Below are 26,817 nucleotides of genomic sequence, written 5' to 3'. Positions count from 1 at the left end.
GACCATATATTTGTATGAGATGTACTGCAGGTAAGGCTTCCAACCTACCAGTTGGCAACCAGTTCTTTTGGCCAAATCCACACCATACATTAAAACCACTCTTATTCATGGCTCCCCTCCTCACTAAAGCATCCTGGGAAATGTAGCTTCAGGGTCTCCGAACAACTTAGTTCCCTTAACAATCTATAATTCCCAGGATTCTTGGTGATGGTAGGGAAGCCATGACTCTTAAAAAAGGAATAAGTGTGCTTTAAATGTGTGGTGTGGAAGTGACTTTAGTTTAGGTATGGGAACTTGTGGCCTTCCAGATGTTGTTTGACTACAACTACCACCATCCCTGTCCATTTTACCGAATGTCTTGTTTCAGCAGCGATATAATAAAAGCCAATTTTTGTAAGGTTGCGAATTTAAGCCGCACTTTAACTTTTCACGGTCGGAATTTGGAAAAAAAGTGAGGCTTATATTCAGGCCAATACGGTATATAACCTTTAGATGACATCTGAAGGCAGCTCTGTATGGGGAAGCCTTTTAATGTGTAATGTTTTATTATATGTTGGAAGCCGCCCAGAGTGGCTGAGTTTTAATTATTTATTATTATTATTATTATTAATTCTGTCAGACTAGGACTGGTGAGGCTGAGAGTTCAGCCTAAACTACCTCACAAGATGGTTGTGAAGATAAAATGGCAGGTGGTTGAAGGGAATACCATATACTTCAGGGGTGGTTGATGTGATGCCCTTCCGCCAGTGCTGGAATACAACTCCCATCAGCTCCAGATGGTCGGGGTGATGGGAATTGTAGTCCAGCAAAATGTGAAGGGTCCCAAGTTAGCCAACCCTGATGCACATGGCCTTGTGGAGGAAATATGGGAATCTACCGTGTGGTGACAAACTGGCTTTGCCAAATGGGCATAAAATCCCGCCTATGAATCCCAGTTGGCTCTCAAACAACAGGGGCGATAAGGTTTTTTGTAAGGGTGGGAAACAAGCAGTGAAATTTGGGGTTGGGGCGCACGCATCCTCGACAGTATGGGGAGAGGGAAGCAAAAGTGTCGCCTTCTTCATAATACCTGTGAGAAATTTCCAGGCCCTCCCGGTCAATCCATAAGATGAAATATTTGGGAGGCGGCGGGGGTGTGTGTGGATTTTTCTGAGTCCGTCTCCAACTCCCGCCTCCTGCCCCGTCTGCAAAAGGGGGGGGGCGCTTCCCACATCAACAACCCGCAAGCAAGTGCCCTCCGGTGGGAGGCAGGTGGCCGGCTCTGCCGCCTGCCTGCTTGCCTTTTGGAGCCGGCCGGCCGGCGAGGCGGGCTTGCTTCTTGCTTCTCGCCGCGGGCACTCGGCGGGCGGCCAGGAGGCGGCGGTGAGAGCGGCTGGCTGGCCGGCTTCCCCCTTCCCGCCCTGCGGCAACTGGGAACGTCGAGGCGGCGGCGGCGGATCGGCGGCCCCTTTAAGGCTGAGGCCGGCGTAACGCGATCCCGCAGTGGGCGCCTGTCGCGGCTGCCGCAGTAGCAGCAGCAGCAACAGCAGCAGCGGAGGCCGTTTCCGCCGGAGAAGCCGCGCCGCGTGGGCGTGTGAGGGGCTTTCCCCCCCGCTGCAGGGACCCGCCAGGAGGGATGGCAGGGCCGCCCGGCCGGCCGCGGTGAGACTTCAGGTGAGCAGCGGGGGAGGGGGGGACTGCTTCTCCCATCGAGAAACGGGAGAAGACGTGTCTGGGCAGCGGGTCGTGTGTCGGGCGCGTAGGCCCCTTGCGCGGCGTGTCCGGGGATGCCGCCTTTCTCTTGGCGCGGCTGCAGACACTGGTGCGCGGCGCGCTTCTGGGCGAGTGCTATAGGGCTTATTAAAGGCAGAGGGGAGCCAGCGGGGCGCAGGTGAGGATGCGCGCAAGTCGCGCAGCGCCGCCGGAGAGGGAGGTGAAATGCCGTAGCAACCTTTCCTTTCCGCGCACGACACACACACGCATACACACCGCCCCGCTCCCCAATGCGTTGCGTGGCTAAGGGAAGGAGGAGAACCTGCAATTGATGGATCGGGGGCGCGCGGGTGAAAAGGTGAGGGAGTCTCGGGGTGGGTGGGGGAGCGGGGAGTCTGCAAGGAGATCCCTCTTCTTCAGGCCCCTCTTTTCTTTCCTATTCCCAGCACCATGCCTGACTTTGGTTTCCTCCCTTTCTTCTGGGGACTGAAAATGGGGCGCTGCTGGAGAAGAAACGAGAAAAGGGGAGGACCAGGAATCTGGTTGAATTAATAAGGACAAAGATAACTGACGCATAGGAGCCAGTGCTTAGGGGACAAAGGTCCCTTCTGCAGCCCCAATAAAATATTTGAGGGGGCTGCCCCCCTCAAAAAAGGTGATGGACATTGCCATTCAAATGGGTTGGGTGGGTGCCATGTCATGTGAATAATTGTGTGTGGTGGGGCTTACTTGCCCCTCCCCCATATTTTATTAAAGTTGGCACCCCTGTAAACAAGGAGAGAGGGCCCAGGTACCAACCTCAAATTGAGTGTTAACTGTAGCTTAGGCTGTGCTGCTGTTTCGCTGTTGTGAAAGTGGCCTGTCCGCTTTGAAACAATGCACCAAAGATTCAGCCCAGACTTCTTACACTTTTGGACTTCAATGCTTTTAAGTACCGCACAGATTTATTTACATCAGGGGATACCGCTTCCTGGGCACTCCAAGTAGTAGTGGATAATGCTGATTACTTGGATCCATTCCAGCCGGATTTCTGACCTGATAGGGGGACAGAAACAGCCTCGTCACACTGGTGGATGATGCTAGGAACGGACCAGGTTTGCATGCAATGCTGTTAGTTCTCCTGGATCGCTCAATAGCCTTGGATTCCATTGACTATGGTTTCCTTCTGGAATTGGGAGCCATTTCTAGAGGGGCAAGCCCAGAAGGTAGGGCTGAGAGACACCTGCTCCACCCTGTGGCCTTTTGGGTGCTTCAGGATTCCATCTTATTTCCCGTGCTTTTCAGGGTCTAAATGAAGCCGTTGACAGAACTGATCCAGAGGTTTGAACTTGTTTATATCATGCCTTTCCTCTGAGGAACTCATGGTTATCCCACTCGCATTTTGTACTTGCAGTGTAAAGTAGTTGCTGAGAGTTGATGGCTGGCCTGAGGTCATTCACCTGTTCCTCACTGAATGGGGATTTGAACCTCAGCCCTCACTAGTCTTCATCCAGCACTACGACTACTACGCTACACGTTAAAAATGAGAGAAGGCACATCCTCCCACTTCCTGCTGGTGTTGCTCAAACTACTATTTACTGCTTCCCAAGTTTGTGCCAAAGGCTGCTGTGTCATCACCTGCTTGTCCCAGGGAAGCTGCGGAAGTCTTGAACAGTGTCTGGAGGTAGCATGAGATGGCTGAGGGCAAACAAGCTGGCATTTAGATCAGATAAGACAGGTGTAATGTGGGCGGAGAAATGTGATCTGGGTGAAGGTGTGTGTCACTGGTGTTGTATTGGGTTGCACTTCTTTTGAAGGGCCAGGTGCATACCTTGAGAGTGTGACAAGAGGTGTGAAGGCCATGGGATAAGAGCCTGCAACACCAATTCTGCACCAGCTGCACTGGCTCCTAATGCACTTCCAAGCTCAATTTCGAATGCTAGATGTTACCTTTTTAAAAGCCTAAACAGCTTGGGGACAGGTTATTTAAAGGACTATCTGCAGCAGCCTTTAAGATTGGCTGTGGAGGCCCTGCTCTTGGATTTACCCATAAGGTTTGTCAGGTTGTCAAGCCTTGCGGCTCCACAGGAACTGTTTCTGTTTCCCTCATTACCTGCTTTTAAGTACAGTGGTACCTTGGGTTACAGACACTTCAGGTTACAGACTCCGCTAACCCAGAAATAGTACCTCGGGTTAAGAACTTTGCTTCAGGATGAGAACAGAAATCGTGTGGTGGTGGCACGGCAGCAGCGGGACGCCCCATTAGCTAAAGTGGTACCTCAGGTTAAGAACAGTTTCAGGTTAAGAACAGACCTCCAGAACGAATTAAGTTCTTAACCCGAGGTACCACTGTACACTTTAATAATCTGGCTGTTTACACCAACTTTTTACTGATTTATAATGCCCTTGTAATTTTAATCTCTGCTATCATTTGATTTCTGGTTTTCATGTGGTTATTACTATGCATTTTATTTTTGAATCTGTTTTATGAGTGTTATTTTGAACTGCCTCGAGAGAATGCCATAGTTCTCAAAGGCAGTATTTAAATCCTTATCTATTACTGTGTGTGGTATAATTTAGTGGCGCTGTAGAATACTTAGTGTCTGGTCAGTCAAGCCACACTAGTATTATTGTAGCCTATATACTTTTCTGTGTCAAGCCTGTTACTGAAGTGCTGCCTTCAAGTTTCAGTTTTCCAAGTGAGAAAATATTTTCTATCACTGCTGCCATAATTGAGTATTTCCTTGCTGCTTTCTATATACTAATTCCACATGGGTCTTTTGGTGCTAATCTCTTACTAGTTTTATATATGTTTGAATCAATGCACGTGGGGGGGGGGACCCTTCTATTTCTGTTTCTTTGTTAACATCATTCTCCTTTGCTCTTCATATGTAAAAGTCCAGTACAGCTATCTATGTCTATATATGGTTACTTAGGAATAATGCCTACTGGGGCTTACTCTCAGGTAAGTGTGTGCATAGGCTGCTTTAAGGTTTAAAATATATGTGAATTTCTTCAGGAATTATATTGCTTCTAATCCGCAGTGCATATGGAGTTCCCCATAATTAAGGCATCATTGGGAACCTGAAATGCTGGCGATAAGCAGGTGCTAGGAGATAATTTAAACAAAATGAATGCAGTGATTATAAGGCAAAATGTCTTTTGAATATGGACAGTTTTGGATTGGAGCTGTTGGGATGAATGCCTTTATTTAATTCCTTTGCATGAGACATAATTATGTTTGGAGAGGAGATGATGGTGCAAAGAAATGATATTTGGGTAGTTTCCTATTTTCTTTGAAACCTGTTTGGTAGGGTACTTCCATTTGACTGGGCAGCGTGTCATGGAATTTTTTCTTGTCCTTTGAACTTTTCGCTCTTGTAATTTTATCTATAGGATATTGCTTCTCTTGATCACATTATCAGTCTGTATTGATGTCTTTGGCTTGGTCATAGCTTATTTGGTTGCCTTTTTCTTAAAAGCTGTGGTATCTCAGAGGGCCTTAGCAGTTTTGGACCAGCCAGCTGCGTTCTAAGGGAGATTTGGAATTCAGGTTCTAAGGTCCATGAGTAAGACTTGTTATTATTATTTTTTATTTCACCAAATTTCTATATTGCAGTAGCTGGGCAGTACTTCAGGGTGATTTACACAAAAAATAGTAGAAAGATGTCCCCGCCCCCCCCGCCCCCGTTAAAGGGCAACACTGATTGACTGCACCAGAAATTGAAGCTGTATCTCTTCTTGGTGAAGAGATACAGCTTCAATTGCCATTAAAAAGTGTATAGTAGCATTTTGAATGGGAGGGGAGTTCCATCACTGGGGTGCCACCACAGAGAAGGAGTCTCTGATATAGCTGATATATAGCTGATATAGCATATCAACTATGATGGGCCCCCGGAAGTATCGTTCCTATAGATCTCTGGGCCCAGACAGGTTGATGCTGGGAGAGGAGTTCCTTCAAGTATTTTGTTCAGGGTTTTGATATGTCAACAGCAGCACCTTGAGTTGGGCATAGCAGCAGTAGCAACCAGTGCTACTCTCATAAAACTACTGTTGTATGGTTACAATAAGCCACCCCACTTGGCTCTTGGGCTGCCACATTCTGTACTAGTTGTAGCTTCTGAACAGTCTTCAAGAGTAGCCCCATGTAGATCATAGGATAATAATCGAAACTGGAGATGATCAGAGGGTAAGTTACTTTGGTGAAGCTGTGTCAGTCGAGAAATGGCCACAGCTGGTGAACCAGCAGTAGCTGGGCAGGAAATAACTTAATGCTACTCATGCTTTCTGGGCATCAAGTGGCAGTCCTGTTTCTAGGAGTATCCCCAGACTATGAACCTGCTCTTTCACACGTAGTGCAGCCCTGTCTAAAACAGGTTGTTTACCACCTACTCATAGCATAGTTCTGCCTTACCAGGATTCATTCTCAGTTTATGTATACACTTAACAGTTTATGTATGTATAATCTATGCAAGGGCCTTGGGATGGAAACACCTGATTATTAATTATCATTGAATTAGGGTCTGTACAGAAGATGTGTGTATGAGAGATGTTGTATCTATAACTACGAAAAGCAGTGGCAAAACTTGAAACGGTATTTTGAAATGACTGAGTTTTATAATTTCCTATTATGTTTGTGTTTTGTTGCCCCAGAAGAAGTGCATGTTGAGAGGCCCAGAAATCATTTAGAGAAGAATGGCCATGGACTATTTTCAGTACATAAGTCAGGAGTGACAACCTTTACCCACCTAATACTTAATGACAATTCTGAGGCCTTGTCAGTTGGTGAAAATGTACCAACCAGAATCAGATTTGTATCTCTGTATTGAGCTGTTTCAGTCTTAGAAGATACGTGACATGGTTCCTTGTTGCCAAGACCCGTTTCTTGAGTTACATTATGGTGTTGAAATGCATGCACAAATGTTCAGCTAGATGGCTGTTTTGTAAAAACTTAGTAGCAAAGCTTGGCCAATTGTTAGCTGTTCGGGTTGCATGAAAGTAGCTCAAAATAATTGTACGATGATATGGAGTTGGAATATTAGGTATAGGTTTAACATTGCCTTTGATTTTTGTGTAACTTTTACAGCCTAATTCTACTCATATTTATTTGGAAGTAAATTTGTCCACCGCTACTGGACTCTTTGAAACTTAAGTGCAATCCTATACATATCAACTCAGACGTAAGCCCCAGTAAATTCAATAGGACATGCACTCAGGTATATATATGACTGCTGCCTAATTATGCATAGGGTTACAGTGTAACAGTCATTCATAAGCACTCTGGAACAAAAAAATGGCTGCTTTTGGTAGATAGTTAAAAATCTGTGCTTACTAGAGATTCTAAGTGTTAATAATATTTAAAGGCATTACTGTAGTCTATAGTTTAAAAATGGTACATGTCTAATGTTATTGGTGTAGTGTTGCTCAATAGGATTGGAAATAAGCATTTGTTGAAACAAACAGAACTGGTGCACGGTAAAGGTGCACAGGGCACTAACAAAATAAACTGCCTGTATAGCATCATTTTGCATTTGGGAGAAACAATTCAGAAGGGAAAAAATGTACAGAAGGCTGCTTCTGCACATATATTTCAGCTTCTGGTTTTATGGATCAACAGGAAGCCATTAGCTTAGGGAGAATATTGGTGGCATTAATAAATTAATTGGGAATATTGGGACACGGGTGGTGCTGTGGGTTAAACCACAGAGCCTAGGACTTGCCAATCAGAAGGTCGGTGGTTCGAATCCCCACGACGGGGTGAGCTCCCGTTGCTCGGTCCCTGCTCCTGCCAACCTAGCAGTTCGAAAGCACGTCAAAGTGCAAGTAGATAAATAGGTACTGCTCCGGCAGGAAGGTAAACGGTGTTTCCGTGTGCTGCTCTGGTTCGCCAGAAGCAGCTTAGCCATGCTGGCCCCATGACCCGGAAGCTGTACCCTCGGCCAATAAAGCGAGATGAGCGCCGCAACCCCAGAGTTGGCCACGACTGGACCTAATGGTCAGGGTCCCTTTACCTTTTACTGATTATAGTTGGATAGACCATGACTTTATAATTACTAAATTAGCCCTTAGTTTTAAAAAGCAGACTGGATCCACTCAGTGACAATTCATGCTAGATCTATTAATTATTTTCAGTTCAATCATGCCATCAGGTTTGCATGGGGAATAGGCAAAATGGTAAAAACAGAGATAGCTAAAAAGTGGTGCTCTTAGCACAGAATTGATAAGCATACGTCCCATATAAGGATATGTGCTCCAAACTTTCTTTTGTGGTTTTGAATCATATACTTTGAACACAAGCTAAACACAATCATGTGTGTTCCAGATTTTGTTTGCTTTGCTTAGCCGATTAAATCAATGCACCTTGAAAAAACATTATCTCATTTGTCAACACTCTTTGGAAATTGTTTCTTAATAAGGTCTGTAAATTCCCCCCCAAAGAACCTCATTTGATTTCCTGCTGAAATTAGAAATTGTCTACAGGGCTGTGATCTAGTCTCTCAGGGTTATGGCTAATTGATACAACACTGTTTTGGTAGGCTCCACAAATCATGTCTGTTAAACATATTTAATGTAAAGCATAGATACTCTTCCAAGTTATAGACTGTTTTTATAGGTCTAAGTCTGGTTCTTATGAAGTGCTTTTAATCTGCACCAGGAATTTAAATGTTATAGGGAACCTTGGGCTTTTCTGGAGGTTTATTAAGCTTCACCAATAAGATCAGTAATGGAGGTTCCTTCACATCACTATTGATCTTAACCTGTAATTTACAACCACTTGAGAGTGTTGGGTGTATCCTAGGATGCACTTTCGGTTCATGCAGGACAACATTTAGCTTTATGAAATGCAGTTAACACTCTGTACCTCTAGAACAAATAGGCTTAGAAACTCAGATATATAAGTTGGACACCAAATGGCGCCTTAAACCTAGGTTACGGTCGTCACAACGGAATGTCTACTCACCAGGGAGTTGGACTCGCTGACCCTTGGGGTCCCTTCCAACACTACAGTTCTATGATTCTATGATCTCAACAACATCGCTTGCTCTTACAGCAATTCACTTGTCCTAGCATGCAAGGAGGAGGAAAAACACATAGTGGAAATGGAAAATGGTATTAACAATGGACTACGGCAGAGGTTTTTTAAACCATGGCTGCCAACCTGTTGTCCAGTAATCTCCACATAGTCGCAATTGGACCTGCGCCAGTAGTAAAACGTGCCTGACACTTGGGGAATTTCGAACACTGAGTCAAACAATGTGTCTCACTTCTCTTTGTTTTACTCAGTGTGCCTTGCTTCATATTCTGCAAGGAAAAACGAGTTATGAGTGTGAGGTGGTCACCAATGACATTTGGGGAACTCCACTTGTATTTTCTTTGTCCAAACTACATGGGGACAGAGTGATGTGGCTGCAGGCTGCAGGTCTTGGTTTGTGAGCTCTGCTTCTCTCATAGTTTATGTTCTTGGGAAAGTCTTGTGATTGGCTACTGAGCTAGTATTCTGTCTTCTGTGGCTTTGGGGTTTGTTGCCTTGAATCAGTGATGGCCAAACTTGGCCCTCCAGCTGTTTTTGGGACTACAATTCCCATCATCCCTGACCACTGGTCCTGTTAGCTAGGAATGATGGAGTTGTAGTCCCCAAACAGCTGGAGGGCCAGGTTTGGCCATCACTGCCTTGAATTCTTCTTGTGTGAGTATTTTGCTGCTGTTAATTCACATCAGTGTTGTGGGGAGACTGGACCTAGCCCTGGAGAAGGACAAGTTTCCAACTAGGGTTGCCATATTTTGAAAAGCAAAAGAGAGGACGCTATGGCGGCCATTGAAAGCAAATAAATGCAATTTGTCCCAAATTTTACCCCCGGAAAAGAGGGTGTGTTCTGGGAAAAAGAGGACACATGCCAACCCTAGTTCTGACTTACCTGGGCACTCCTCTTCAACTCCCTTCCTTTCCCTCCCTTATGCTGTCACAGTTACAACCATGTAGCTGGCTGACTTGAAGTTATGATGGCACAATGATGACACTGCACTGTCATAACTATTACTTTTGAGTTATCCTGGTGTTGAGGATGTAGTGAAAATCATATCCCTTGCCCAGCTGGCATAACTTGAGAGGTCAGGGCCAATCTATTTAGTGTGTGTGTTGGTATTAGAAAGGTTTTAAAACTATAATTGCAATTCAAGAAAGCTGGACTGTGAGCAGGGGACAAACGTGTATGCAGCAAAAGGTGTTTTTCTTTAGGTACAGCCCAATCACCCTGCTGGACACCTCCAGGTTTATGCATGCTTGCTTCTCTTCTACCCATGGCTGTTGAGAGAGTTGTAGCTTCTGTGTTTCTTGTTGTTATTTAAATTGACATGATTGTTGCTTTGCTTATACTCCATTGACAATCCATACCTGAATTAAGGAACTCTCCCCCCCACCGCTTCTTCCCTTAACAGGCTGAAGAATGATGTCTGCCTTCAGTAAACTCAATTTGGGTGTTGCTGTTAGCAGTTTTGCTATATCTCAACTTCTTTTCCACGTGCTAAGTTCTTGGATTTCTGCACGTGTAACTTCTGGTTTTAGCAGTCTTGACCAAAAGAAGAAGATCGAATGGAATTCAAGGTAAAGTTTATAAACAATGGGATACAACTATTAATAGATTTTCAAAAACTTGTAACAATTCAGTTGTGCTTCCTAGCACACTTGCCAAAAGAACATACTGGTACCTCGAAAAATCAATTGATCTTGGTTACTTTTTTTGGGTACCGTAAAAATATTTGTTTTCTTTACACAAAAGCTGCTTTAGATGTTATATGTTGAAAAGTGAGATATAAATTGAAATAATAAATAAGTATCGATAAATAAATGTGAAATTAAAGTGACTTGAGTTAGAATTTAAAATTATTAATGAACCTTGGTTGCCATTTTGACAGTGTATTTAACTTTGTTTACATAGTGTGCATATTACTGAGTTGCAGAAAAATATATGTGGTTACGTAGGGGTGCCATCTAATTTACTGGCCCTGCTTCTGTGCTTTTAAGAGCAGTCAGGTTGCATATAAACTAATGTAAGCTTTCTCTGTTACTTCAGCTCCGTACTAGAAAACTCCATCTGCTGAATGTTTACTGTTAAATGCACAAAAATGGGCAAAGCGGAAGCAGTGTTGTCTTGTCCTAACTAAACTGATAAGAGCACAAGAAGTACTTTTTATGGAATTTAGTAGGAGACTTATAAGAAAATATTGGATGGTATCCTGTTTGCTGATTGCTTGCCTTCCATGAATTGACCACTGAGATGTAGTATACTTTTGTTCTTAAATATGAAAATATACACAAAAACTGATTTGTGATATGCACATCTTGTCTGCGATCCTCCTGTCCCCCACTGCAGATATCCTTTGCATTTGTTGCCTAAGTGATATTTTGCAGTACTCTTGTGGGAGAAACCATTAATCTCATACAAAAATATAGCTTTATCAGTTCGCACAGCACTTTACAGAGTTCAAGAGGACAGGTCCCTGCTCTGAGGAATTTCCGTTTTAAAATTTGACACGGGGAAAACGAACTACTTAGCAATTTATAAAATAGTGCTCTAAATGCATCTTTCACGTTGCAAGTATTGCAGTTGAATGTGAGATCTACCTGTGGTGTAAGGAAAAATACCACTCCATATTTCTAAGAGAATATACTTAGTGGTGCGCATCTTTCTCTGTTGGAGTGGTGCCAAATAAATGTATATTTGAAGACTGTTTACCAACTGCCGTTAAAGGAGTGGCATTACGACAGGCAAAGTTTCTGTTAGGCTTTTCTTAACTGAAGCCCCAAAGTGAGTGGAAGATAATGTTTGTTCAGTGTTTTATCTCTGAAAACACCAGCAAACAGATGTGTGGTGAACCAACAAAAGATTCACTTTCTTTCTGTAAATTTCTCTCTCTGACCAGGGTTCTTCTAGATGACTGTTCAATGCACTGAAATGTATGGCTCCATTCCAAAGATTTGCTGGACCTCTGTATTTTCAAGGCTTCTCCTTTGCTTTAGTTTTGGGGATGTGGTCACAGAGCTGCTACTGGTGCCACCAATGGCCTGAATGAAAAAGCACGCATAGTTTATGTATTAGTGTTAGAGTCATGCGTCATGGTGTTGGAGTTCCTGTATGTGCTAGCTGTCATTCTTAAGTGAAGCTTCAACAACACTAATTCAAGTTTCTGATACCTGATGTGTTAAGCTGGCACAGTTATCTGCAGAGTATATGAAGCACTTTGAACCTTGGGACACAAATGACAATGGTCAGAGATGGACTTCAGTCTTTCAAATTTCAGCAGCACCCTGTGAGGCCAAAATTTGTGCCTCCCACCTCTGGTCTTCCGTTCTGCTCAATTCTCTACGGTAATAGTTGTGGCGCCCTGTGGTACACCCTAGACTTGGTGCCCAGTATGGTAGAACTATAGCTCTGCCCTAAATCTGCTTCTGCAATGGCCTTTTGAAAATGAATAGTACAGTGGCACCTCGGATTACAGATGCTTCAGGTTACAGACGCTTCAGGTTACAGACTCCGCTAACCCAGAAATATTACCCCGGGTTAAGAACTTTGCTTCAGGATGAGAACAGAAATGGTGCAGCGGCGGCACAGCAGCAGCGGGAGGCCCCATTAGCTGAAGTGGTGCTTGAGGTTAAGAACAGTTTCAGATTAAGAACAGACCTCCAGAACGAATTAAGTTCTTAACCCGAGGTACCACTGTATATAATAACAGGGAACCCCCTTTTTGGTGTTATCCTACTCTTGTTTGTGGGGAGCCTGGTAGCTGAGGTCTCCCTCTCTCACTATGAAGTAAACTAGATAATGGCCTGCAATGGGTGAGTTCTTTGAAACTCATATCTGCCCAGCTTTTGGATGGCATTGCCATATAATAATAATACAGTTTCCTACATGCAGAACAAGCACTTTGAAACATTCTAGTGTAGGTGACTCCCAACTAAAACTACTTTCCATGACTACTATTTTGCAATCTGTATTAATGGCAGGCTTTTCTGACTGAGGTTTAAATATTTTGAGAATTTCTAGAAGCATATAATTGTTGCACCCATCTCCCCCAAATTTAAATCCAGTTCATTCCTAATTGGGTTGTGTTTTTTCTTTTCTTTTTAGGACGGTATCATCATTCCATGCCTTGTTGGTTGGAGTATTTTGTTTGTATATTTTATTGTACGATGAAGCTGTAAATGCTGACCATGTTTGGTAAGGCACACTCTTGCTTGTAAATCTCCTCTCCCCTTTTCCTTGCCCCACTCGACTGTTCCATTGCTCTTCACTCTGCTAGTCAAATTATTTCCAAGCTTAATTTAAAGCATAAGACATTTACCTCTACCAATTGTACAAAAGTTCTAAAGTGTTGTTTCTTATTTGTATTGGCTATAATGTTGAGAAGAATTCTGAGGCTCTGGATTATTAGAGTTGCTTATTGAAGTTGCCTTTACAGTGATAAAATTCCTGTAAGCTTCCTCACTGATACCATCATCACCACCTTCTGTCTAAATAAATACTGTTTACCGCTATGACCATTGTTTACCCAGGTATTTGATGGCTGAAGGATGCTTCTCCTGGCAACCATGAGACCACTGGATAAGAGAATGTTACAAGGCCTTTTTTGTGTGTTTTGCTTGTGGATGTGTTTGCTGCCCTGGGCTCCTTCGAGAGGAAGGATATAAATTTAATAAGTAAATAATAATAACATGAGATACTACAAATAAAACGTGTGGATGAGAACTCTGTGGCAGCATTAAGAATTAGACAGCCAATACTGTGCATACGTTTCCGAGCACAATTCAAAGTGTTGGTGCTGACCTTTAAAGCCCTAAACGGCCTCGGTCCAGTATATCTGAAGGAGCGTCTCCTCCCCCATCATTCTGCCCGGACACTGAGGTCCAGCTCCGAGGGCCTTCTGGTGGTTCCCTCACTGCGAGAGGCCAAGTTACAGGGAACCAGGCAGAGGGCCTTCTCGGTAGTGGCGCCCGCCCTGTGGAACACCCTCCCATCAGATGTCAAAGCGATAAACAACTACCTGACATTCAGAAGACATCTGAAGGCAGCCCTGTTCAGGGAGGTTTTTAATATGTGACATTTTAGTGTATTTTTCATCTTTGTTGGAAGCCGCCCAGAGTGGCTGGGGAAACCCAGCCAGATGGGCGGGGTACAAATAATAAATTATTATTATTATTATTATTATTATTATTATTATTATTATACTTTTTCTGATGCACAGGTGCTGATGCAGGTAGCTGAGGTTCAGCATGGTTTGCTGGTATAAACTTCGCATGAAATTATAGATCCCTTTTCCAGAATCTCTGTTTGAGGCCACTTTGCTTCCTAAAACGTTTTGTAAAGATGACACAAAGCATTGCAAAACGAGGGTGGTCTTTCTAGAAAATGAATGTTGGTATTGATCTTGCATTTCCACTGAAAAGCAGCACAAGAGAAATGTGGCTAGTTGCTATTGGAAGCAATTCATTGGAATGTGTGCTTTGTGTTCCCCTTACCTGCTCTTAATTCCACCTGGGGAGCATTACAATAATAATGGGTTAGATTTCCGTACAGGGGACAGGGGGAGGACTTACCAGATTTTAAATCTATTGAGTAAGAAACTGACATAATTCTACTGACATAAATCTACTGACATAAACTTTCTTAAATGCCTGATTATTCAGGGAGAGAACTAGTTTCCTTTGTTAGAATAGGAGTTCTTTGGATGAGCTTTGAAATAGTTTCAATCTTCAGTTGGCTGTGATTTAGCTAGCATGTTGGGGAATAAGAAGAAGGTTTAAAGGCTATATTAAGTGCTTCTTTCAGCAGCATCTACTTGTCTAATGCAGTAAAAAGTGCCTGATTCTTTCTCCGCCACCGCTACTAAGTTTTTAATAGCAAATAAAATGTAGGATTCCACTTCCATTGCTGAAGATCAAATTGGAGCTTCTCATTAATTTTGAAGCTTCAAGTTTTTGTTGCTGGTTTTGAGGCGTACAGTGGTGTGTACAGAAATAATTCCCTTCTGGATTCATATTTTCAGCTAATTTGTGGAGTGGGACAGTAGTTCTTGGCACTGCAGTTTGTATGCCTTATCTGCATATGTCTGCTAAGTTTCAGTTTGTTCTCATACTTTCCTTTTTAAAAAAATAATCAAGCAACAATTGCCAGAAATCTGTGCAAACATCTTCACAAGAAAATTCAGCTACAACTTGCTGTTGGCTCGCTATCATGAGAATCAAGGTGAAATGTAATTCATGATGGGCAGAGCAATCTAAGCCCTCCCTCCTTATGCTGGGCTTGGGGGAGAGAGTTGAAATGAATGGAGGTATCCCTCTGTCCAGCTTTCCCAGGTAAGCTGGTTACTGCTGGAGTAACACTAGCGTCACTTTGTGCTCACTTCCCCCTTCTCCACATTTTGTGTGTGTGTGTGTTGGGGGAAGACTGCCTGTAAGATCCATGCTGGCAGCAGCCTGTAGAAAATGAGGTGTTGTGAAAGTGATGAGGGAATCAACCACCCTGTATATTTTGGTTCCCAGTCCAGGCCTATTTGTTGCTCTCAGTTGTGCACAGCAGTCTGCTTGCTCCCTTCCATCCTGGCTGCAGATGCTGTGATGGCCCCACAGCTCTGTACATCCCTGCTGAGGGTGTTGGATTGCAACTGAAACCTAGGATCGCTTTTTTTTAAAGTGAGCACATTGTTTTAAGTGGAAACAAACTTGTTTCTACTTATTAGGCCTAAATAGTTTTATACAATTTACATTGATGCAATGTTTATACACTTTATAGAACCTGGACGCATGTGGTCTATCTACGATTGGAATTCCTTTGCACACTCCTTTTGATGTTTAGTACAGCAAGAGTTTGCTTTCCATTTTTTGATTAGTCCACCATGGTTTGATTTTAGTTGACTTTATGACTGATGATAAACACTGAAAGAAACACTGATGAAATTGAAACGATGTTGTATGATCATGGTTTAAAATTTGCCTTCTCCCTAGAGAAGGCAGAGTTAAGCTCCAAAGTCAGTTTATGAAAGATTTTCTTTTTTAATTAGGAACTCTTTCTTGCCATTTGAGAATTGGAACAATTAGAGGCAAATATAATTAAGTCTGGGAAATTGCAATTTAAATGTAGGTGAAAATTATAGGGGAATGACAAGCATGCCACAGCCACTTTTCTTCCTTTTATGTTGGCTACATTCTTCAGCTAAAAGGTTGCATTGAAGATTCACGAAACTTAGATTTATTTAAGGCTCAAATATAGGTCTTACATTAATTTGAAGCCTAATCCTCTGTCTTGTCTATCAAGTTCATATGTTGCATCACTGGGGATCATTGTGTACATGTGAGATATATCTGCAGTGGGTCTCTCCTCATAAACTCCTCATCATTCTCAATTGCTTTTGCCTGGCTAGAATGTGTCCTTGAAGTGTGATAATGCCTTTTGCTTGCCAGGATGAAGGATGGAGAGATTTGCAGGATCTCTCCATCCTAAAAGGGTACTAAAAGGGTATTGGAACTGATCCAAGAATTTGGACAGGTAGCAGGTTTTAAGTTGAACAAGATGAAAACTAAGGTCTTAGAGAAAAACTTAACTGTGAATGAGAGAGAGAAGTTTCAGGAGGAGACAGGACTAATATTGGTTAAGAAAGTGAAATACTTAGGGGTTAACATGACTGCCAAAAGTGTGAATTTATTTAAGGATAATTATGAAAAATGTTGGATGGAAGTGAAAAAGGATTTAGAAATATGGACAAATTTGAAGTTACCATTGTTAGGTCGAATTGCTGTGATAAAAATGAATGTATTGCCAAGGATGTTGTTTTTATTCCAAACATTGCAAATTTTGGATAAGATGGATTGTTTCAAGAAGTGGCAGAAAGATATTTCCAGATTTGTTTGGCAGGGCAAGAAGCCTAGAATAAAATTTAAGATATTAACTGATGCTAAAGAAAGAGGTGTATTTGCCCTGCCAGACCTTAAACTTTATTATGAATCAGCTGCTTTTTGCTGGCTGAGAGAATGGCTGCTTCTTGAAAACACTGACGTGTTGGATTTAGAAGGTTTCAATAATGCATTTGGCTGGCATGCTTATTTGTGGTACGATAAGGTAAAAGCACATAAAGCGTTTAAAAATCATATTGTTAGAAAAGCATTGTTTAATGTGTGGATAAGATATAAGGATTTGTTAGAAAAAAAAAACCCAAGATGGTTGTCACCAATGGAAGCGAAGGCACAGAAAAAACTCAATATGGAGGCCAAATGGCCGAAATATTGGGAAATTTTGGAACAAGATGGAGACAGAATAAAATTGCAGAGCTTTGAAAAATTGAAAAACAGAGTGCGAGATTGGCTCCATTATTACCAAATAATGGAGGCATACAATTTGGACAAAAAAGTTGGTTTCTAGGTGGAAAAATCAAAATTGGAAACAGAATTATTAGACCCCAAAATTAAGAATTTGTCAAGAATGTATAACTTGCTGTTGAAATGGAATACTCAGGATGAAATGGTGAAATCAGCGATGATTAAATGGGCACAAGATGTTGGAAATAACATAATGATGGCTGACTGGGAACAGTTATGGACCACAGATATGAAATTCATGGCATGTAATGCCTTAAGAGAAAACTTAATGAAAATGATTTATAGGTGGTACATGACACCAGTCAAGCTTGCAAAAATCTACCATTTGCCCGAGAATAAATGTTGGAAATGTAATGAGACTGAAGGTACATTCTTTCACCTATGGTGGACATGCCCAAGGATTAAGACATTCTGGGAGATGATTTATAACAAAATGAAAAAGGTATTCAAATATACCTTCCTGAAGAAACCAGAGGCCTTTCTCCTGGGCATGGTCGGCCAATTGGTGTTAAAGAAGGATAGAATTTTGCAACAACAGCAGCAAGAATACTTATTGCGAAGTATTGGAAGACACAAGATTTACCCGCCCAGGAAGAATGGCAGATGATGGACTATATGGAATTGGCGGAAATGACTGGCAGAATCCGAGACCAGGGAGAAGAGTCGGTAGAAGAAGATTGGAAAAAGTTTAAAGACTATTTACAGAAATACTGCAAAATTAATGAATGTTAGAAGAATGTTGGAATGAAGTTATATGGCTTTAGTAGAAATGTTATAAGGAATTAAGTATAAATAGATTAATAGAATATTAAAGGGAAAAAATAAGGTCAGAATGTTAAGATAATTTTAGGATAGAAAACAGAGGAAGATGGAAAGGAATTGCTGAAATAATTAACAGAAGTGGAATACAAAAAGGGAGGTGTGAGGAGGTCGCTGAAATAAGTGAATGAAAGATAAGATATTGAAATTATTTGATGTGTTTTAAATTGCTTTTGTTTTGTCTTGTTAGTTTTATGTGTTAGTGTTAGTGTTATGTAGTGTTTTTGCATTGTATTGTATTGTCTATTTTTTGTTGTTTTTTTTGTAGTGTTTAAATTGTTGGAAAAGCAATAAATATTATTTTTTTAAAAACAGGATGAAGGATGGAGAGATTTGCAGGAGGGTGTATGTCCAGCCTCAGACTTTTGTGAGGCTGGAATGTGACTCTTTCTGCATCTGTTGCTCCACCCATTTTTACGTCTGCCCCCTATTCCTGGCATGTAGTCCCTAGAATGGTAGCCCATTTGTTGCAGATTTGTGTTTTATTGTTTATGCAAGTGAAGATAAACTACAAAGACAGGATAAAATAGCTTTTGACTCCCTGTGTCTCTTCTATGAGACAAGCAGAAGATTGTTTTGTACTATCAAACTGTATTAACAAAAAATGTTTCAAAATTTAGGGGAAAAAACAAAAAAAATCCAAATGTTTGCCCATGCATGCAGATAAATGACTCTTGGGCTGAAAAAGCTTTTCCATCTCCATTTTCATGTATACATCTAGCCTAATCAGCGAAGGTTAGGAAGCAGAAGACAGAGGACAATCTACCATTTCCTGCGCACAGAGTCACAACCCATCCCACACGCATAAAGGGTGAAGGTGATGGCAGAAAGATTAACAAACTGGTTTGGCCATCAGTCAGTAATAGATTAGCATGTTGCTTGTCGGCCCCATAAAAACTAGCAAAGCAGCAGAAAGGAAGAGAAAAAATGTCACAGAATGGCTCTGAAAACCATTGGTATAATGAACAAGACTAGAGAGGCCCAAGTAGTTTTACTTTTTCAGTGAAGAGTGAAGAGTTTCTCAATCTTCCATAGTCCATACTCTTAATAAGCTATTTGTTGAAGAGCTGCTACTATACCTTTTTGTCGTATGTCACGGTTAGTTAAATGTTTCTTATTCCCTACACCATCCCAAATTGTGTGGGAGGATAGAAAAGTGGGCATGAGGGCAGGCAGGGTGTTTTTCTGGGGCAAGGAGGCAAATATTTCCATATGTGTTAACTAATATACATATATGTAGTTGTCATGCACGTGTTATAACTTTTGCATCCTTTGTGTCATTGTTTATAGGGGTGAGCCTTCTACAGTGCAACTAAACCTTGCTATTACTTCAGGCTACCTCATTTCTGGTAAAGTATACAATGTTATTTGTAAAGTCTGTTGTAATTTGCACCATGCACAACTTAACTTTTTACAATAAAAATATTTACCAAGGTATTAGCCTTTAGGAAACCCTGTTTCTTAGAAAGCAGAATTTACCTACCTTCCTTTTGTGTTGGGGGGTGGGGAAACATGCTGGTGGGAAATATGATTATATGCTTACCGACAATATTGTAATGTTGTAAGCTTATAGTTCCTCTGCCAGCTTCTAATACTCCAAGGCTGAATACAGCCAGTCATTCCTCCGAAGCAACAGGAATTACCCTCCCCTCCCCCCTGCCTCACTGCAGTAACCCTGATCTGGCACCAGTAATTTGATAACTGTAGCAATGCAACGAAGGGGAAGAAAAGCTAACTAAACCAGATGGCAAGCATCTTCTGGTCGGTTCAGTTTTGTTCCTGTGAAAGTTGAACCTCTCCCCCCCCCCCCAGCCCCCATCTTAAAGGGCTGCAAAAAATGCATACGTGAATATGCATCTTTTCTTTTGGGCCCTAAAACATATGGCAAAACCAAAAATAATTTTCAAAAGTGTTTTCGGCATTCTGGGGTGGAATTTATTATAAACTGTGGATGCTGTGCAGGGGTAATGGATAGCAAAATCCAAACAACCATATGGAATTTGAAACAACTTTAAAATTGGCTTGATTATTTATACCTGAGGTTCATATTAGTGGGAAGCAGCACAGTCATATGATTAGGTGCCACAATCCAGGCTTGGGGCTCTATTTCCTGATGATATGCTGGAAACTATAACCCTTAATACCATGAAAAAGGGTTGCTATCTATTTTATAGCTGCCCTTTGCCAATCCTTCACTCTTCTCATTGTCAGTAGTTTGACTGGTGTGCCCTCTCTCTGGAGGTGCCACTGCAGTGGGATGTTTGGACTTGGTTTTTTTAATAGATTGCATTAAAGATATCCCCAATGGAACTGGCAAGTAGACTATTATTATTTTATCATTTTAATTGATTTATACCAATATCTATCTTTGCTGGGTGCTTTCAGTTTTATTCTGTGAAAGGAAGAAAGCTCAGCATGTTCACTAAAAATGTCAGCAGCACATGAAACATTTTCCTCAGCATAAGATTGAAACCCCCTGTACACTTTATATTGCGAGTCCTCAGTTTCAGTGCTATGACCTCCTAAGATTTCTTAAGGGAAACTACTATTGTATTCAATCTCTGCAACAAAATTATTCAACTCTCTGGTGCAGAAGTGCTAAACTTGAACAGCCTACCCGATAATTGGCATGTGTGTGTTTTGAGACAAAATGGTGAACAACATTAATGCCTTCCAAGGCTGGTCCTATCCACACATACACAAAATCTACCTAAAACAATGGACACCTGCATTCAAGTCAGCACATGGCAGCAACATGGGAGTCATGGGAAAGCTTTGACAGGCTAAGTATCATATAATGGTGACTCATGCAGAAAGGGTTTTATATAGCGTTGCTGTGCCAGTGTGTAATTTCTTAGGATAAGATGCCTCACCATGCTATAGCCTGGCACTGGCTGGTGTGTATTACAGACAGATACACCAAACACTGTATTTATATTTCTGCTCTCAGCTTTCACTTCAGGAATTATTACAGATGGTTTGTAGCATAGATTAGGAGAAGCATTGTCACTTGCTGAGTATTTGCATGATTTGATACCTATTTTAATTCTTCTTCCTTGCCCCCAAATGATTGTCTATTAAATGCTTTAAGATGAAATACAGTGATTGAAGAAAATTACTGAGCCTTTCATTTTTCTCTCTTTCTTTTAGATTTGTTGCTTATTATTTTCTACTGGAATGCGATTGGGGATATATATTTTGTAATTCACCATTTAGTAGCTCTGTATGCTTACTACTTTGTACTGGTGAGTGCTGTATTGTTTTTGTAATAGCAGAGCAAGGAGCCATGTGGGATTCATAATTTGAACGTTATTAGTCATTTATAGAGCACCATCCATGTTCATAGTGCTTTCTAAAGAATGAAAGGAGAGGTCCCTGCCCTAATGACAGAAGAAAGGGATGACAATGGGGGTGGAGTAAAAAGGTGAGGGATATTAAAATATTTGGGCTACACATACCTAGTTATAGGAAAGTTTGGGGTCTAGGGGATCATAGCAATGTCTTCACAGAAATATAATTTTAAACAAATTTAAAACTTGCACATTACATAGCGTCTAACTGTTCCAGCAGCCAGTGCAAATATTTGAGCAGAGTTGTAATATGCTGATGGAACCTCACTCCTGTCAGCAGTTGTGTTGCAGCTTCCTATTTTTCAGGTGGCACCAGGGACCCAGTTACTTGGATTGGTTCCTCTTTGGTTCAAATGCAGTCTTATTTGGGACGATGTGCTGACAGTTTTAAAAAATTATGAGCAACCGGAATGTTTGTAAGCATTACATAAGAGCTTAGCAGCAGAGCCAATGGCAAAGGAAGGCTCATCTCCATTAGCCAAAGCCAGAGCTCTTGCAAACAAGGCTACAGAGGTCTCTGATAATGCAACTTGTTTCTGTTGAGTATGTGGTTTTGTGGGTTAATGGGTAAAACTACAATTTTGTCAGCAGATCTTAATTTCATATCTCATCTGATCTTTCTTGAACCATTTCAAGTACGCTAAAAGGTCACCAACCTGGGTTTGACCTTGCTAGAAGATATAATTCAGTTTTGAACATTATACAATTTTAACAACAGAATGCAAGGTGCATTAAGTACTTGATGTACATAGGTGGTGTGGGAACCAAACTGAGGGAGTTTAAGCACTTTTCTAAAGTGTATTCTGTTTAATTATGTACATTTAATTTGGCATTTTGTATACAGTATATTTCAATTTGTATATTTCATTTTGTATAATATTTTTTTTTACAGCTTTTCTGAGACTTTCTCTCTCTCTCTCTTTCTGATTGTGATAATGCTTATTTTATCTAGGAAAGAGGACTGTTGGCATACTTTGCTAATTTTCGTCTGCTTGCAGAAATATCTACCCCTTTTGTGAATCAGCGGTAAGTGACATTTTCTTACATTAATAAGCTGTTCTTAACTTGCCTGTTGCCAAGAGTATGTATTTCAGGGACTACACAGCAAGACCTGTTGTCAGGTCTTTGCTCCGATGCGGTTCATTCAGTAGGCAGTATTCCAATCCATATCAAAGTATATTAGAAATGGCAGTAGTCCACTTCAAAGGGTTGTTGTGAAGGCAGGCATGTTAAAGACTGTAAAAGAAAAGAAACTTTGGGGAGGCGTCCAAGTAAGTTATACTCAGAGTATGTCCATTGAAATAAATATAATTATTTAGGCTATTGGTTTTATTCAATATTGTCTTACTAGTTTCCAAACACAAATGTTAATGGTAGGAGCCATTTTATATAATTCTAGCATTCCTAAGTTTATTTTATATTTATTCCACCTTTCCTCCCAAAGTTGCACAGGGAGGAAAACAACAAAACAGCAAAACTACACCCACAATGTTTTAAAAACATGTAAAAACATTTTAAAACAGTCCCATATCCTCACAATTAATAATTTCAAGGTACAGTATATTTCAGCCATCAAATGCTGGGGTGAACAGGTATGTTTTTAAATTCTTCCTGAATTTTGATAATAAAGAGAGCCAGCCACAAGGACAAGCATTTCATAAAAGGGAACTACTTCCAATAAGACCCTGTCATGGCACCACTAACAGGGCCTCTGCAGCTGCTTGTAGGGCTGAAGATGGTTGATAGTGGGAGAGACACTCTTTTACATACATATAAATTACACTGGTCAACAACAAATTTGTTGTCTGCATTTTTTCAGCTGATTTAGGATGAATCTGATGCGCTGAATCAAAAAATCACATTGGTTTTGCTCAATCAGGTCAAGTTTTTGAGCTATGGCCACATGTCTTTTTTTACGTTTTTTTCCACATGTACACTTGTGTGGAGCATTTTAGAAGAAGTTGGTGGGGGTAAAATGCCTTGTCAAATAATTGTTTTGATTGGAAATGATTATTTTAATGACAAGAAATATTCAGGTCCGATAGTTCTGGGTGATTATGTCGAAAAGGGATCAGTTTGAAGTCATAAAACCTCGAAATCTTCCATAAATTGGTCCAGCAAAGCATAAAGTTGGGGGATCAAAACTAAGTTAATGGGGCAGCCGCCCCACGAAGTATCCTGATCTTCAATCAGCACGTCGTCCTGTAGCTCATTGTGATGAAATTCCAGTGCCTATCTTCGGAGAACTTGCTGATATTAGTGACGAAGATGCCTCCAGTGTTGAAGGACATGAAGAAGAAGTGGTTCTTGAAGATGATGCTCCACATCCATTTTCCCAAAAGAAGTTGAATGATCTAGTTCGCGACCTCAGCTTGTCAAAGGACTCTGCCGAACTGTTGGCATCCAGATTGAAGGAAAAAAATCTCCTCTCTGACAGTGCTCGCATCAGCTTCTTGCGCAACAGGTATCAAGAGTACCTCCGTTTTTTCTCGGAAGAGAAGGACTTGGTGTACTGTGCAGATATTGCGCAGCTTCTGCTCAAGCTTGGAGTGCCACAGTACGAACCCAAAGATTGGAGACTGTTGGTTGACAGCAGCAAGTGGTCACTGAAATGTGTTCTGCTACACAACGGCAACCAGTTTGCCTCTATACCCCTGGCTCACTGGAGTACACTGAAGGAGAACTATGAAGCGGTGAAGTATGTGCTGGAGAAAATTGGTTAAGTGGTTTATTTCTGTTGACCTGAAGATGGTGAACTTTTTGTTGGGACAACAGTCTGGCTTCACCAAGTACCCATGTTTTCTGTGCATGTGGGATAGTAGGGACCGTGCTCAGCATTACACGAAGAAGGACTGGCCTGTGCGGGAGGAATTGGTGCCTTGCAAAGAAAGGAACGTCATCAACGACCCTCTGGTGGACAGAGACAGAATACTCTTCCTACCGCTGCACATCAAGCTCGGCTTTATCAAGCAGTTCACCAAGGCTCTGGACAAGGATAGTGACTGCTTCATTTACTTGTGCCAGGCTTTTCCAGGATTGACCATGGAGAAGTTGAAAGCTGTCATCTTTGACGTTCCTCAGATCCGTCAGCTCATCAGAGATCCAGAGTTCGGAAACTCTATGAACGAAGTGGAACTGGAAGCGTGGAAGGCATTTGTTCTGGTAGTGAAGAAGTTTCTTGGCAACAATAAGGCCAGAAACTACGCAGAACTTGTCAACAACATGCTGACTGCTTTCAGAAACCTGGGCTGCAACATGAGCGTCAAGATGCACTACCTATTTTCACATATGGACCGGTTTCCTGAGAACCTGGGTTCAACGAGTGACGAGCAGGGGGAGAGATTCCATCAGGACATGAAAGAGATGGAGACCAGGTATCAGGGTCGCTGGGACGCAGTCATGATGACTGACTACTGTTGGACTCTGAAGAGAGACCTCCGTGCTGCTGAGCATTCCAGGAGTTCCAAGAAACAGAAGTTCAAGCCCTGAAGTTTGAAAAATGGTGAAGCAACATGCAATTTACGTGTACTTACCTTTATCAATGCCCACCATTCAGTTTACAGAAAACCTGACCTGATGGAGAGAAACGGATGCCATTTCCTGATTCAGCAGTGCAAAAATACCCTAAATCAGTTGTAGAAATCTAGACAACATTCAAAAAGTAAAAAATTGATGCCCAGTGTTATTTTTGTTAGCCTATCAGAGCAATGAGGAACATTTTTAAATATTGGAGTATTAACTTTCTTAATAAAATTTTGCTTTGTATCATTAAATTTCCCTCTTTTGTAACTGGCATAAATCCTCTCAAAGCTGCTATGTAAAATAATGTTAGCAATTACCAATTTTCAGCCAGTCTTCATTTCTAAGGAAGGCTACTTTTAGTCACATAAACTGAGGAATCTTTACATACAAGATTGGAATTCTCTAATACAAGGATACTTGAAATCTACTCAGTAAACTGATGCAATTTTGGCACTTGTGTTCATTGTCAGGTATTGTGTATGTGCATCCTAATCTTTTGCAAGGTATAGCCTAATTTTTTCTCTCCTGGTGGTGCTTTTTGTTAAACCGCCACTTTAATAAACTTTGGCATACATCAAAGGTTTCAGTCAAAATCCATCACAAAACATGAGCAGCCTGAGCATTAACATGGCTCCATTTACACATTCCTGGTTAGCCGTAGTTTGGCTTACTGTGTCAATGTAAAGAGTGTATTCCTCACCACCATACTTTGCTGTCACAGCATTAATCAACTAACTAGTGTTCTATTTAATACTATTCCTGTACTTAAACAGGCAGCTTTATACATTTAAAAAAAAAATCAAGATTCAGCCTTACTGCTTAGAATTTGTAGGTGCCAATTCATTATATTGTATTAGTCATGCCGTCACCCTCATTTGCTTCTCTGGGTATTTTTAGGTACAGTACAGCAGCCCTTGTGTTTCTTTCTAAGTCTTTTAAAATCTGGTTCTTGTAGTATTCCCTGATGCTATTGTCTTCCCACAGTCTGTGGCTTAGACAGCAAACTGTGCAGTGTCTTTGCTTCCTCTGGAATGAAGGGCAAATAGGTTTCCCCTTTCTGCTATGTTAGAACTGTGCCAAAACATTTTTTCTAGCTTTCTCTGCCATGTCCTTAAGAGATAATGGGCTCAAATAATTTAATTGTTTCTATTAGAAGGCTGCTGAGGCTCTCTGCAGACAATTGAGGGCCCCTTCTGTCATTACCATTGCACTGTAAGGAGGAATCATGTGACAGTTACTCCCATGCCACAATGTAATGTCTGAATCCTCAAACTGTACTTGATGAACTATCACCATGGCTACTTCCCATGCTGCTCCCAGATGTGGGGGGCAACACTGGTGTGGGAAGAAGCTGTGGAGCTGACATTTCTCATGTGGTGCTGATGGTGGCGTTTTGTAACTAATACAGTGCTTGAAGAAGTGAAAGCTCCCATGCAGAGAACTTAATGTCAGAAGGGGGCCTTATTATAGGCTAAACTTAAAATTTAATGCAACAGCTAACCGGATAAATACTGCACCCTGTTGGCAGTTGCTTCTTTGAAATGAGGAATTGCTATATTTATCAATATAAAAGAACCTCCAGGACTTCCACTTAAGTACAAGAACAGTCAACGAATGCACAGCCTTTTGTACGAAAAGATCTTGAAAGGAAAGTTCAGCTGTGATCTTGCTAATGTACTGAATACAAAATGCCTATCTGCCTGAGAGAGCCATACTGAGACTTTTGAGACTGAAGCCTTATCAGTGAAAAAGGACATATTCCTCTTTTGAAGCAGTGTTCTAAAAATAAAACTAACTTGCTACTTCATTTGATGTTTGCAGAAGGTGACGAGAGAGAGTGAAGCATTTGCTATTCCATCAGCATTCATATATAGATTTATTAAATTTGAGAAGAACCAGATGGTAAATAATGTAAATTGTTGACACTAGCTCAGATATACATGTTTGTATCATTAACAAAAATGAAGTAGTCAAGTAATGCTACTCTGTCATATTTTTAACTTTTGAACTCAGTGACCTTTGCAAACAACCCAAGTATCCTTCTAAAATTGTCAACAAAAAGTTTTAAAAGCCTGATATGTCAAGCTA

General features: G+C 41.3%; 1 protein-coding gene and 2 long non-coding RNA genes across 11 annotated transcripts in view; 1 reads left to right on the top strand and 2 right to left on the bottom strand.

Moving 5' to 3' along the window:
* LOC310710414 overlaps nucleotides 1–26,817 on the bottom strand; it is a 153,884-nt gene that overhangs the window by 48,221 nt on the left and 78,846 nt on the right. The gene's annotated exons all lie outside the window — the stretch shown is intronic.
* LOC310710346 (TLC domain-containing protein 4-B-like) overlaps nucleotides 1–26,817 on the top strand; it is a 36,184-nt gene that overhangs the window by 4,285 nt on the left and 5,082 nt on the right. Inside the window, exons 1-7 of one of the 6 annotated variants that reach the window (XM_083511259.1) lie at nucleotides 1,198–1,653; nucleotides 2,139–2,347; nucleotides 10,108–10,273; nucleotides 12,798–12,887; nucleotides 19,148–19,206; nucleotides 21,008–21,102; nucleotides 22,160–22,233. In XM_083511259.1, coding sequence (XP_083367385.1) covers nucleotides 10,116–10,273; nucleotides 12,798–12,887; nucleotides 19,148–19,206; nucleotides 21,008–21,102; nucleotides 22,160–22,233 — 476 coding nt within the window. In that variant the 5' untranslated portion in view covers nucleotides 1,198–1,653; nucleotides 2,139–2,347; nucleotides 10,108–10,115. Of the gene's footprint in view, nucleotides 1–1,193; nucleotides 1,654–1,867; nucleotides 2,051–2,138; nucleotides 2,348–8,680; nucleotides 8,782–9,718; nucleotides 9,781–10,107; nucleotides 10,274–12,797; nucleotides 12,888–19,147; nucleotides 19,207–21,007; nucleotides 21,103–22,159; nucleotides 22,234–26,817 lie in introns of those variants that run through there. The other 5 variants (XM_083511257.1, XM_083511262.1, XM_083511260.1 and 2 more) reach the window with 5 other exon arrangements.
* The window catches only part of LOC310710365, a 30,177-nt gene continuing 13,622 nt past the window's right edge, over nucleotides 10,263–26,817 (bottom strand). For 3 of the 4 annotated variants that reach the window (XR_014527974.1, XR_014527975.1, XR_014527977.1), the window contains 2 exons: nucleotides 22,277–22,443; nucleotides 10,263–11,734 (listed from right to left, as the gene is read on the bottom strand). This is a non-coding gene — a long non-coding RNA (uncharacterized lncRNA). Of the gene's footprint in view, nucleotides 11,735–22,252; nucleotides 22,444–26,817 lie in introns of all 4 variants that reach the window. The other variant, XR_014527976.1, reaches the window with a different exon arrangement.

Source organism: Podarcis liolepis (assembly GCF_965112155.1).
Source record: "Podarcis liolepis genome assembly, chromosome: 6".
Taxonomy (NCBI): domain Eukaryota; kingdom Metazoa; phylum Chordata; class Lepidosauria; order Squamata; family Lacertidae; genus Podarcis; species Podarcis liolepis.
The sequence above is the reverse complement of the archived record's forward strand: the minus strand, read 5'-3'. Positions and strand labels throughout refer to the sequence as shown.